This window comes from Haemaphysalis longicornis, unplaced genomic scaffold (genome assembly GCF_048455015.1).
Source record: "Haemaphysalis longicornis isolate Haplotype H1 unplaced genomic scaffold, Haemaphysalis longicornis Haplotype H1 scaffold_8, whole genome shotgun sequence".
Classification (NCBI taxonomy): domain Eukaryota; kingdom Metazoa; phylum Arthropoda; class Arachnida; order Ixodida; family Ixodidae; genus Haemaphysalis; species Haemaphysalis longicornis.
In genome coordinates this window covers 122,137,542-122,151,105 of record NW_027526445.1, presented here as the reverse complement: position 1 = coordinate 122,151,105, position 13,564 = coordinate 122,137,542, and the positions used below count along the sequence as shown (strand labels likewise).

The 13,564-nt window shown below is 52.5% G+C and overlaps 1 protein-coding gene across 3 annotated transcripts in view; it reads right to left on the bottom strand.

Moving 5' to 3' along the window:
* Positions 1 to 13,564, bottom strand: part of LOC144148971 (uncharacterized) — an 84,097-nt gene that overhangs the window by 18,552 nt on the left and 51,981 nt on the right. For all 3 annotated transcript variants that reach the window (XM_077680488.1, XM_077680490.1, XM_077680489.1), the window contains exons 29-38: positions 11,281 to 11,402; positions 8,862 to 9,084; positions 8,156 to 8,312; positions 6,776 to 6,852; positions 5,908 to 6,049; positions 5,580 to 5,669; positions 5,331 to 5,480; positions 4,565 to 4,794; positions 4,145 to 4,415; positions 3,525 to 3,833 (exon numbers count right to left, since the gene is read on the bottom strand). In XM_077680488.1, the coding sequence (XP_077536614.1) occupies positions 3,525 to 3,833; positions 4,145 to 4,415; positions 4,565 to 4,794; positions 5,331 to 5,480; positions 5,580 to 5,669; positions 5,908 to 6,049; positions 6,776 to 6,852; positions 8,156 to 8,312; positions 8,862 to 9,084; positions 11,281 to 11,402 (1,771 nt within the window). The remainder of the gene's footprint in view (positions 1 to 3,524; positions 3,834 to 4,144; positions 4,416 to 4,564; positions 4,795 to 5,330; positions 5,481 to 5,579; positions 5,670 to 5,907; positions 6,050 to 6,775; positions 6,853 to 8,155; positions 8,313 to 8,861; positions 9,085 to 11,280; positions 11,403 to 13,564) is intronic.

Sequence of the window (13,564 nt, the reverse complement as noted above, 5' to 3'; positions counted from 1 at the left end):
CAACAGCATCAAGAATCTCCGACCTATAGCTTTAACGTCAACGCTATGCAAGCTCCTCGAGCGCATGGTGCTGACTCGGCTCACATACCACCTCGAAGAGGAGAACCCAGCTTTTTTCGATCCAGCCCAGACTGGCTTCCGACCAGGGCTGTGCACTCAAGACAGCCTTCTGCTACTGCGCCAGTTGGTGGGAGGGGGCCGTCGGGGTCGCCTTAAGGTTCCTGGCATCCTCCTGGCAGTAGACTTGCAGAAAGCCTTTGACACGGTGGCGCACACAGCGATACTGAAGGCTCTCGATGGGGCTGGAGTTGGCACACGAATCATGAACTTTGTGCGATCATTCCTGGTGGCCCGAACGTTTGAGGTCAAATCTGGATCGGGCCACCCAAGGACATTCTCAAATTCCAGAGGAGTGCCGCAGGGTGCCATCTTGTCTCCAGTCCTCTTTAACATCGTGATGCGAGGTCTGGATGTAGAGCTACGGAAAATTCCGCACCTAGGCTTGACATTCTACGCAGATGACATCACGCTGTGGGTGGACCCCAAGGGCACGAACTTGAACACAGCAGATGTACAGGGAATCATGCAGCAAGCCTTGGACACCATCGACAACTACCTCCCTTCCACTGGCACGCAGCCGTCACCGGAAAAGACTAACCTCCTCCTGGTAGGTGGCTACGACTCTGAGCGAGCGAAGATAAGCCTTACACTGGCCGGCAAAACCATCACCCGACCAGCGGAGCAGTGGGTGAGGATCCTTGGGGTTCCCCTCAGTGAGGTTGGTGGACCAAAGGAATGGATCCGTCAGCTTAAGCCAACGTGGCGCCGATACCTCCACCTGATCCGCCGCATAGGCAACCACTTTGGCGGTGCCGGCACACGCACCATCAGGACATTATGCCTGGCAACCCTCACCTCTAAGACATGCTACGGAGCAGCTTGCTTCACATTGAACCAAACCCACTACGCACAACTGGAGGTCCTCCATCTCGAATGTCTCCGCGCAATAACTGGCCTGCCGCGTCACACGAGGACTGAAGAACTCTACAGGTACTCCGGCCTCCTTCCCCTCAAAGCCTTTATCGAGGCACACAATGAAGGCCATGAACTACGACGGCAAAACACAACTGCGGGTAGAGGACTCCTCACCCTCACAAAAGAATTACCCCCCGATGCACCCAAACTGCCACGCCTGCTGGAGCCTTGGCTCGATGTGCTCCTCAAGCTTCCCAAACCACTCTCCAAAAAGTGCCATCAGCAGGATCATGAAGCGGAGCGTAGAGCAGCAGCTGCCTGTACTGACAGAACCCGGAACTCTGTGTTCACGGCAGCCACCTGGGACCCCATCACGCGCAGAGCCAGGCTAGCTGCGATCTCCCCAATCGGCACATGCAGACAAATCCACGTGCATGAGCACCGACCCAGCCCAGACCAGATTTCACTGTCCGCCATCCTGTGTGCAGTGGACGGGGTTTGTGGGGAGGCCCGTCGAGGATTGAGGCAGACAGGGGAGATTGTGGTGATCTACACGGACAGTAGAGAGGCCATAAAAATCCTTGGCCGCACCCCCAGGACTGGCACGCTTGCTCACAGGATCAAAATGGCAAGCACAGTGCTGTACCAGCAATATGGAGTGGAGGTGAGGGTGGACTGGGTACCAGGTCACGCCGGTGGCATTGGCGATGGAGCCGCACAGGCGTTGGCGAGCGAGCTAATGGACGACCGCTCCGCCCTGGTGACCCAGACTATGCCCGCACCAGACGACCCCGACCCAAGAGCCAAAATTCTGGCAGCCAAGAGGGAGCGAAGGTGCGCCCTTTGGCAGCACATCCCCACCGACCACCACCCACTGCCCCGAGGACTGCCACGGGGGGCTCAGGTCCTCATCCACAAGACACGTGCGGGGGCCGCACTAACAGCAGACGTGCTCGCCAAATGGCGGGCCCACCACCGATGCAGGCCCGGGGCTACCGACGACGACAGCGACGACGGCGACCACGAACAGGGCCCCATAGTGAGCTGCTCCACATGCACCATGGAAGTGTGCCCAACAGTGACCCACATGCTGTGGGAGTGCCCTGGCTACCGGGACCTCCGTGCCCAGTACCTGCCACCGCACATCAGCACTCTGCATCAATGGACCACCCCCAACAACAACAGCCGCGACACCCTGCTCTCCCTCTGGGCGTTCGCTCACGAGGCAGGCATCGATCGCCGCATGTGATTGCAAATGTATACCATGTACACGCATGTGTGTACGCACTTCTTTCTCTTCTTTCTTTGTTTCTGTCTTTTCTCCGACACCCTTCTTCCCCTCCTATTAGGCCAAAGAGCCATTCCACAATAAAGACTTTTCATTCATTCATTCAAGTTTTTTGGATTGTGAAGTGAGGATATTTGTCCATGACTGACGTGGGGAGCATGCGCAGTGAATGGATGGTGAAACAAATGCCCGAAAGCACTTTACGCCTACATTTTGCATCAAAAGCTCATGGCTAGGGATGTGTGAGTACCGAATATGAACTGTTGAACCGAATATCGAATCAGATGTGGAACAAAAGCCGTATGTCGAAATTGAATATCAATTTCTTTTTTAACAGGCCTCGATTTTTCATGTCTTTGTGCTAAAAACAAAACCTACTTCGCATGTTTGGGAGCCATGTTTTAAACCCGAAGAATGCACTTTTCAACTCTCATTCAAGCAATTGAGTGGCCAAACCACTATGAGTGGTACTTCAGGCATCCGGAGCAGGCACAATATGCATTTGGGGGTGGGGGCATCATAGGCAACGACTATACAGCGCCTCGTAACTTCTAAAAGCACTCTGCAGGCATGAACAATACGACGCGAAAACATAGCACAACCACAATCGTGGACAACGACGAGGCACATCTACAGAAGCACATTGGAAGTGCGAATGATACACTGAGAAAAGAAAGCTCACACTACATCGCTGTGCATAAGCCTGCGTTATCCTGTGGTCCTTATTTAAAAAAACAGAAAAGCATTTAATTTTAAATTGATGGAGGCGCTGTCCCTAACAAAAGCGGCAGAAGGTGCTTTACAGGAAGCTGCTTTAACACGCAAACGCAAACATCTAGCCACAGTGTTCAATATGGCGGCCAGAGGAGTCGACAGCGACGGCATGTAGGAAAGATGGTATCGATTCAATCGCGAATTTCTCCGTGTGGCGGAATAAAACTTACAGGCTCTGCAGGGCGCGTTCGTAGAAAGTGCGATTTGGATGAAACTTGCAGAGCAGACAGTGAACCAGCAGTGCGTTAACGTGGCCCGATATCTTCTGCTTTCGAAAAATTGAACAGTTAATATTCCATTCACGAATTGCAATATTTGCGGAGGTACTGTCTGATTCGTCTTGTAATATTCGAGTATTCGCACACCCCATAGTCGCGACATTTTAGCCACCCGTAGGGCATTCACGATGCTGGCTGGCAATGCCGCAGTGGGTGGAGTGACCCAGATACCAAAGATACTCGTGCACAAGCAGCACCCCTACAATCACCTGCAGGGCGTGGGTGATGCTGGCGACACCGCGGGCGGCGGCCAGCTGGAGCGGGGTGACGCCGTTGCTGTCGGGTGCGTCGAGCGGGGTGCCCACGTGCACCAGCAGCTGCAGCATGGCGGGGCAGCAGAAGGTGTAGTTGGCCAGCGGGGCCACCACGTGGTGCATGGCGTTCCAGCCGTACATGTCCTGCTGCGTGAGGTCCACGGGGCTCGTCTTGCGGAAGGACTGCACCTCCCCGTAGGGGTCCCCGTCCCGCTCGGGGTCGTAGCTGCCGTTCAGCAGCATCTTGGCCATCCGGATGTCGTTCTGAAGGGGGGAGAAACGTCATTTCGCACAGGGGGCTTTTCGCCGACGTCCTCGCTTTTCCCCTTCAGTTACAAGTTCAAAATTCAGATTGCGGTTTTGCACCTGGGGCTGTGATTAAGCTGTGCAGGTGCACGACAGTTACGCCATCCCGGGATCCTTAGCACACAAAGAAAGCTTTCTTTTTTAAGATTCCTTTGCTTTTGCCTCCCCCTTAGCCACTGCTCAGGGCACAAGGCACAACTCACAAGGCCTGCTACAGACAAAGAGGTTGCCACAACAAGCAAGCAAGGAATGAGAGAAGAGCCACGCACCAGCCGGACGGCGTACATGAGGGCGGTGCGCTGCTGCCCGTCGCGGAAGTTGATGTCGGCGCCCGCGCGCAGCAGCATCTTGACGACGGCGTAGTTGCGCTTGCACACGGCCAAGATGAGGGGCGAGAGACGGGCGGCCGTCGGGGATGCCGTGTGGATCCGCGTGTCGTCTGTCAGGCACGCTGTGCCCGGGAACTCCAGATTCTGCAGCGGGAAGCACGTCAGCAGGTCCGCTGACGCGCCGGCCTCCAGCAGGGACAGGCACCAGGACCTGCGCACAAAAGACCGCACACACGCACGCCATCACCACAGTCTCCCGTCTGCTGCACCATCCACGGTGGCTTTCAAATCGTCTTTCATGCCCATTTCTTCCTCGACATTCCCACATGGCCAAGAGAAGGAAGAGGAAGGGGCGCTCACTGGATGTCCTCGGGCAGCCGGTCGCACTGGAGCTTCCAGAAGGCGGCCGTGAAGGGGGTGCGCAGGGAGCGGTCCTGGTCGGCGCAGGCAGCCGCCACCATGCCCATCTTGTCGAGGAAGAACTGGCACAGGGTGTGGTTCCAGTTCATGGCCGCGTACGTGAGGACCGAGGAGCCGTGCTCATCCCGCGCCATCACGGGCACCCCCTTGTCCATCAGGGCCTGGGCCACCTGTCAAACACGTTTCCCATGACGCACGCACTTTGGAATTTGAAGGTTTGACCCGAGGGGGAAAGGCACAACAGTGGAGTGAAGATGATGTGGCATCCTGATACAATACAACCTCCTGGCTTTACTGGAGAGCCATTTCTACACGCAGTTTCCCTGTTACAGTGCCCCCAGGAGAAGCTACAACACCGGCATGTGATATCACGTGGTCCTCCCCCCCCCGTCCCTACGACCCCCCGGTCCCTATGACCCCCTGGTCCCTACGACCCTATGCCACACCCCAATCCCATCTCCCAAGGGGACAAAGCAAAGGTGCCGCTCCTTCAGAAGGCCCTGCCTGATCAACAGTCCCAGCACCACTGATGGAGTTCCGAATAGTATACACCACTGAGAATACTCTGCATCTCGCGCATATCCTCACGCCGCAACCTTCCTCCCGCACAGTGCTCACACTGATGCCCACTGCTGGCAACACACTGCCTGCAAAGCAAACATCGCCTGCACGGGAGAGCAGAGAGAGGAGAGCAGAGAATGGAGACCTTGATCTGCAGCTCGAGGTGGGCGTCGCGGGGCGCCTCCCGGGCCAGCACGTGCAGCATGGTCTGCTTGTCACTGTACAGGGTCCAGCCGTGCTTCACCTTGCCAATCAGCTTCAGGGCCAGCTGGTACGAGCAGGTCCGCAGGGCCGCCTGAAGGGAGGGGGAGACGCAGCGACGCTTAGCGAGCCAGAGGAAAGACGAGGGGGAGGATGGCCACGAGAAGAAGAGCGATCATGGTTGCCCTCTCACCTCGACGGCCAGGGCCAGGTTCTTGCCGAAGGATTCCAGCTGGTCGAGCATGAGCTGCAGGATGCCCTGCCACGAGCGCCGCACCACCTCCTGCACACAGGGAGGGCGGCAGCAATGTCATCCCGAGAATGGCCACGGTCACTTCCCCAGCCTACGGATAGGAGCTCAAGGGCCCCACCCTCTTTTAATGCCCCACGAAAGACATGCCGTGAGAGGCTGTTTGAATACGCATGCCCGACTCTGAACTGTGCACACAACGTGTCGACATCCAGGGCGCTCTAGCTGACAAACGGCTCTCAGAGAGAGGAGGAGGAGGGAGGGTGTCCACCTGGAGGATGGGGACGTGGAGCGGGGGCTGGACCCGCTTGCGCACGTAGAGCCAGCGCAGGCAGTGCTGGGCGGGCTCCTCGCGCAGGAGCACCAGGTCGGCCGTCGAGTTGGCCCCTTTCTGGAGCAGCATCACGCAGCACCTGCACAGCACCAATGGGCACGCTCAGGGGGGCACGGCAGCAACTGGATGCTCGGTTCAACGCATGGCACCCAGAGAGGGCGATTTCACTAAGGCCCCATTTTGGTACGCCTCACAAAGAGATGAAAGATAACCTTCACAACACAGCACTTGAAGCCTTGAGACCATGCATTGAGATGACACTTTGAATTCTTCCTGCCCATCTATTCTGCAAGCACATCACAAAGCCTTTCCAAGCAAAGCCTGCCCCACTAATTAGTTTCAGGAGCCTATTTTGCCCAGTTAGCGTTCATGACAAGTTCCAATTTCATTGCCCACCAACTTTGCCCGTGACACAAAAATAGGTCGACATTGCCGGCTCCTTCAGAGTATTTGCTCTTTTTTTTTTCCCCATAAGAAATGCATGCCTGCCTTGAGCTTCCGCTCCTGAAGGTTTTTTTTTTTTCTTTTTTTCAATTTCAGTTTTGTTACCTTCAGACCCCATTGTTGAGTTCATTCCAATCCCGTCACCTGTAACCAAAAGCCTTAGTTCCAGTGCTTCTACGAGGCACTATGCCGGTAAGCACAATATGCTACAGAGCTCTAATCACTTGGAGTAACCCAGAGTCTCAACATGCACAAAGCACAGCCACTTGGACAGCCGTTTTTTGTTTCCAACAAGTAACAACAGAACTATGTGCCACGGCTTCCCATCACGCGTGCAACCTACTGCCAATCACCTCCTTACCCAGGGTGACCGTTGAGCACTGCAAGGCCCAGGGGGGTGTTGCCGATCTTGTCTTTCACCTCAATCGTCTTCATCTTCTGCAAAGGGCACGGGAAGAGACAGACAGAAGTGAGAATTACAGTAAAGCCTTGTTACAAGAGACACTAGGTTATAAGAGTAATTTGAACGAAAACGGTTTGGTTGGTTTTTCCATGTTCAGTGTGTTATCAACATGGCATACAAGAGGCATGTTTCCCAGGTCCTTTGAGTGTCTCTCGTAATGAGGCTTCGCTGTACTGCATTCAGAAACCAAACACTGGAGCACCTACACGTATTTATATTTTCTGCCAATAAGCTAACCCTTCATTATCTAACATCCCGCTGCACCAATTAAATCCAGAAATTAAAATTGCACAAAAAAGCCAGCACCCAGGCAAGAAGATGGCCTGTGTCGATGACGACAACTGAAAGCATTCAATGCTTGCCACTAGATTGGAGAAGCTACCGTATAATGCGGAATATAGGTCGAGGCGGAATATAGGTCGACCCCCTTACCTTGTAGCCGAAAAATGCAAAAAAAAAAAAAAATAATTAAGTACCAACCATTGTTTTATTGAGACTAGAACTTGTTTCGTCTCAAATTACTCATTTAAAACTGTCTGAAGTATCGTCAGACGACTGCTTTTGGCTCGCTGTCGCCCACACAGCAGGTCGTCCTCGGTGCAGTCCAGGGAATTGCTTATGCACCACTTCTTAAACACTCACAAGACCAGGTCATCGTGAAGCGAGCGCAAAGCATGGGGCACTCTTGTGCAGACCGGAGCGACAGCCAGTCTGTGCAGGCGGTCAGCAAACATCTTGGGCTATCCATTCGTAGAGACATTGCACGACACTAGCGGACAAAATTTGCCCCTTTGTACGGCAGCACAGGTGCACAGAGCAGCGCCCATGAAACGAGGCCTTCCGAGTGTTGCATACCGAGAGCTGCCCCTTCAGCTAACGTCGCTAGCAACACTTCTTTTAGCGATACCGAACTGGCACAAGGCAGACACGTCATTGGCCTGGGAAAACCCCCAACTTTTCTTTTAAACGCTGCTGTAAACTGGCACCTAGTGCCTAAACTCATTTTGAGCAAGAAGAAAATAGCACGCACGCCGACAGCGACAGAAGCAACAAAACAAAGATGGCGTCGCGTCCGATTGATGGTGGTGGCGATGGTGCCTTTGGGGGCTCTATTCGGCTGCCCGGTCACCAGATGACAACTGCCAGTGACTGCAATATAAGTCGAGGGGTGACTTTTGGGCAAATTTTTCTGTAAAAAATTTCGACCTATATTCCGCATTATACGGTATCTCCCGGCAATTCATGTGGCCTAAACATGCAATTCCAGGGCGAACTTACCTGGCAGAGGGTGAGGGCGCAGACAGCCGCTCCCCGCACAGCGGCACAGTGCAGAGGGGTCATGCCGAACTCGTCCTGGAACTCGGCCAGGGGCGACTGGTGCATCAGCAGCACGCTGGCCAGCTCCACAGGGTCGCAGGGGGACGCGTCTCCGTGTCTGTGAGGGCCGCAAGAGGGGTCAGAGGTCAACGACTGAGCATGAAGGCGCAGCTGCATACGGTAGGCGAGTAACCAGTTCTGCTTTCTAAGCTGTTACGATTAGAATACTACGAGATTTTAAATACTGAAACTGAAATTTAGTTTCTCAAGTTGAGCTGCGGTACAAAAGGACGACAAACGGGGCTAGTTTGAGCTGCTTTGTCTGGCACTGCGCCAGATAAGACTCCAGCAGAACGAAAGTGGATGAGACAATGTGCACCGCCCCTAACGTAGATGCGTAAGAAAGCGTTGAGACCACGGCTGGCTCAGTTGCACGAAAACATGTTTGCGCAGTTAGCAAGCTATCTTCTCCAGTGTGGTGGTGTTAAAACCATCTCGATAACAAAGCTTTACGTGTCCCCGTATGACACCAGACAAGTGAAGCCGGTGTAAGGGTATCCGCGGGGCCTTGAGTGCTTCTTGTGCCAAGAAAAATGAAACAGACACTAATCTAGCAGATAGCAAGCGCTGCTTTTTTTAGACAGCACGAGGCGCGACCGCTGCTCACTTGTGAATCTTGACAAAGGCATAGTGCAGGGGCACGCGCCCCCGGCAGTCCCTGGCGTCCGCTCGGGCACCCCTCTGCAGCAGCAGCTCCTCGAGGGCCGTAGAGGACTCGACGGCACCTGTGTTGGCGTTGGCCGCCAGGTGCAGCGCCGTGCGGCCCTTGGCATTCACCGCGTTCACATCAATGCCCGCATCCAGGAGGGCACGCACAGTGTCCAGCAGGTCTGCGCCCAGAGGAAGAAAAAATTTTGTTGTTCACACTGCATTGGCTTCAAACAACAACCATCCCGGATTTTGATGCAACAGCACTCAAGCAGGGGTGAGACAGCTTAATCAGATTTGGGAGCAGTTTTTGGAGCAGCGAAATCTCGATTTTGGAGCAGAAGAACCTTGATTTGGAGCAGAAGAACCACATTTATTATGTCACCTTCTAGGGGCATAAAAATCACATTTTTGGCAATTCCGGGGAGAAAAGTGCAATTTTTAATTGGTTTTGAACGTACATAACACTGAAACAGCATTTCAATAAAGTTTTTTCTATTCCACTACCCTTTCAGAAACCATTTTTAAATTCTGAGGCTCTATGCATAAGATAGCGTGGAGCGCCGTTGGAAATATTGAATTGAAAAACTAAGCAATTGCAAAGCATTTTTATTATCCTGTGAATGCAGAAATTATTATTTTTCTAATCCCAGACTGGGCTTTACGCACAGAACCACGGCAAAAGTTGCGCAAAGCGCGGCGACAGTCGTCGCACCCCACCAGCCCTCCCATTTCAATCCTCAATTTGCACGTTCACTACGATCGTAATTTGAGTAATGTTGGTACAATTAGCCCCCTCCCTCTTGTCATTAAATTTCACTTCAGATAGATGAACTATTATTACTAGCGCGTAATAATAGCCTGTCCCGCTATCGGACACTGCTTGAACATTTTGCGGCGATGTAGCCTGCGCCGCCACTTCTGCAGTGTCGATCGTCCCATTCCCGCCGCTCGCAAGCTCGCTGTCAAAGGCAGCAATAACTCGGCGTTTTATAACACCGCAATAAGTCCGAAATTTCACTTCAAGCACGCACCGCGCCTCACACTAAAGGCTGAAACTCGGCGAATTCGCGGGCACCACGTTTCTGATGAACTCCCGTCTTTCGAGTCACGCAACTTCCCGCAACAGACCAAACGACTAAGTGTAAACCCAGCCACCCTCATAACCAAAACCACGGTAGAAATCGGCGAAGAGCACTCTGCTTGAAACACGAGCAACTGCTTCGCTCGGCAGCCATGTTTCCTAACCTTCTCCACACCAAGATGGCGGCGCCCCGTTATGTCGTTCCGAACATGGGGGAAAGAAAAGTTGTACGGCGCTCCGAAAATTGCCGTTTTTTCATCAACTTGGACAAGTAGTTTGTCGCGATCAGTACACAAAAGTATTTTTTCTACAGGACTTTGCAATGGTTTTGGGTGGGAGGACTTTAAAATCTCACAGAATATAACATGTGCAACGCGACATTGTGACTTTCAAAAAGGCTATCTCGGGGAAAATTTATGCGGGTTTTTTATTACATTATCAATCGATTAAACCTTTACAAACAGCATCACCTTTGGGGTGCTGGAAAATTATGCCGCCAGTAAGCATTTTTCCCCACCGAAACTGACGGGAGCGTTAAAATCCTTGGCTCTCAGACTGTTTTGGAGCAGTTTGGCGCAATTTTTGCGTATTTCAAGCTTTTGGAGCAGCCCGGCGCAGGAAAACACATTTGTATCAGAACTGCGCAATATGCGCAGCTGTCTCACCCCTGCTCAAGGGAAGGGGCTAATGACATGCTATCAGCCAGCAGGATCAACTGACCACGTTGGTGAAGCAAGAGCTATGTGGCCAAACAGCACCCAAAAACATACTAGCCAAGCCCACCATGCAACCACGTCACGTGGTGTGCACGTTTGGGCTCTGCAAAGGCCTCAATGTTGGCTGTCTCACAAAAGGCCTGGTGTAACATCACACCTATCATCACCAGCATCGGCCCGTGCAGCTTGCTGCAGGATGCAGCCCTCTTCCATGTTCCTCTAACTGTCCCTGCCTCTCCAAATGTTCCGATTCCATCCCTCCACCGAGTTATCAGTCTACCTTTCCTTCTACTCTTTGTAGCCACTCTGTGATCCAGCTATTCTCAGCATTAGATGAAATCCACTTCTTCCACTTAGTTTGAGCTACGAAGTCCTTCACTCAAGTTTGTTTTTGGGTGAAAGATATTCACTTTCCCTTGCTGGCCCATGCTCACTGGAGGGGAAAAAAAAAGCGAGAGAGAGAGAAATGAATGAAGCGTACATACAATTCCTTTCCCGCTTCTCTATTTCAACGCGCCCAACGTTCCACGGATGCTTTGAAAAACGAACGGCTCGGCTTTTGTCCATGCACCACTCGCCTGGACTGGACCGGTGCGACACCAAGTAGTGGAGGGCGTTGTTGCCGGTGGCCGGGTGGGTGGCCTTGGGGGCCGTTGTGTGCTTCAGCAGCAGCTGGATCACGTCGCCGGGCAAGTTGTTCCTGCACCAAGGGAGGGGCAGCAAAGAGCTCCTTTTGCACCTCTTCATAAACTCCACCTATAGAAACCAATATCCAGCCACCTCCTAAGTTTTTAATAATATAGCGGTAGCGACGACCGATCGGCATGTCAGCATTTTATCACGATGTTCACCGGCAAAACAGGCGAGAGTACACGCATGCGCATAAAACTATCTATTGTGGGAGCGTCGTCTGCTCCGCTGTTCTCCCCAGGACAACAAACCTCGTTTTTCTTATCTTGCAAGGTCGTTTCGCTACCGCCAAAGGTAGCTAAGCACCGTGGGGCACAAGTTTTTATTTTTATCAGATTTGTTTATCGCGTTATATCACGCAACGGCCCGAGGCCATTCCGGTACTAAAACCAGTCCTGTTCTACTTTTATCTATTCCGTGACATTCCTCACGCTGCGCGGGGCAAGTTGCCCGAAAGAAAAATCAAACGCGCATTTGATATGCGCGTGCGTGTCAGATAACCATGGTTTCTCGTGAACAAAGTCCTTCAGATGCAGTGGCGAGGGTGTACCACTTTCAAGAAAACAGCAGTGAGCAGACGACACTCATACAGCCGATATCCCTATGCGCGTGCCCGTACTGTCGCCTATTTCACTGCTGAACACTCTGATAAGGTGCTGACATGCCGATCGGTCGTCGGTTCCGCTATATTATTAAAAATTTGGGAGGCTGTCAGACAGCGTTTAGGCGAAACCATCGAAGCATTCTTACTTTGACTCGCTAACGATAATTCAGCAACTTCAAGTGGGAGTTCCACCAGCGCATTGCTGTCATCATCCGACTCACAGGTGTCTTCTTCGCCAACATCGTCATCACTTGCGGACAGGATCAGTCCGGCCCTTATGAACCCAGATACGACTGTTTTTGTAGAAATGGAGTCCCAAGAGTTGGAGACCAATTTGGCCACCTCTCGAAACGTCGCGCGTGTCATGTGTCCTGTCTTCGTAAATCAGCGCAATAAAGGTGTCATGGCGGACGGAAGTGGCGTGAATGTAAGCAGCCCGAAAATCAAAACATGTTATCAGCGAGCTGTTATTTTAAAAATTAGCAGCAAATTTACCTCCTTCAGAGTAACACTAATATTTATCACTTGCATTTTGCTTTTGCAGCACAATTTGATGTTACTTTGAATTTGTTCTGAACTGTAGTTACTGCGCATGGCAGAAGGTGGCGCACAGTTGTCGCAGGCCATTATTATGTATTTGACTAGAAAAAGTTGAGAATTGCTTGGTTTATCATCCTGAAGCGACATGGGCCGTGAGAAACGCTGTAGCGGTGGGCTTCGGATTCATTTAGACCATAGAGCTGTGTCTCTTAACGTGCACTGACATCACGCAGCACACGGGCACCTTTTCGAGCGAACCGGATTTATTCCATACATAAGTCGCACCGGTGGATAAGACGCACCAACGAAAATTTCAGGGAAAAAACACGCGACTTATACACCGGAAGAAAATACGGTACCCAGTCTGCCAAAAGCGGTCCCCCATTTCTTTTTTTTCTAAGCGGTGAGCGAAATGTTACCAACAGTACCTAGTCTTTATGTATTTTTTATGAAGTTGTTTGAACTGAATCGATTCCGTGCACTGCACCAAGTGCTGTACCTGTTCGTGCCCCGACTGGCTGCGACGACAGCAACTACAACGTATCACCTCGTGTTGGCCATACTTGCCGCACTCGCGGTCTCGAAAAGTCTCGGCCACGAGCATGCAGGGCACCGCACAGCTAGCTGCCATACTCGTTCGTGCTTCAACCGGTTGCGACAACAGTGTATCGTCTCGCGTCAGCCGTCCTCTCCTCGCGTATTGTGCACTCGTAGAGCCAGCCGGCCGTGAGCTTGCAGTGCGCTGCACAACTGCTGTACTCGTTCATTTGCCCGACGCACTGACCAGCCGCGCCAAGAGTGTATTGTCTTGCATAGGCCGCACTCACATCTCGCATGCTCGTAGAGTCGACTAAGAGGTAAACGATGGCAGGACGGGCGTCCTGAGTCTAACGTCACATCCAGAAGTTCGCCTCAGTGGCGACCAGTTGTGGCAACACTCCGCCAGGTACTGCGTCGGCTGCAGTAGCATGTTTTCAAACGATTCTAATAAAAGTACTGGGCGCACATGGAGTTTAAAATTAGGTCAC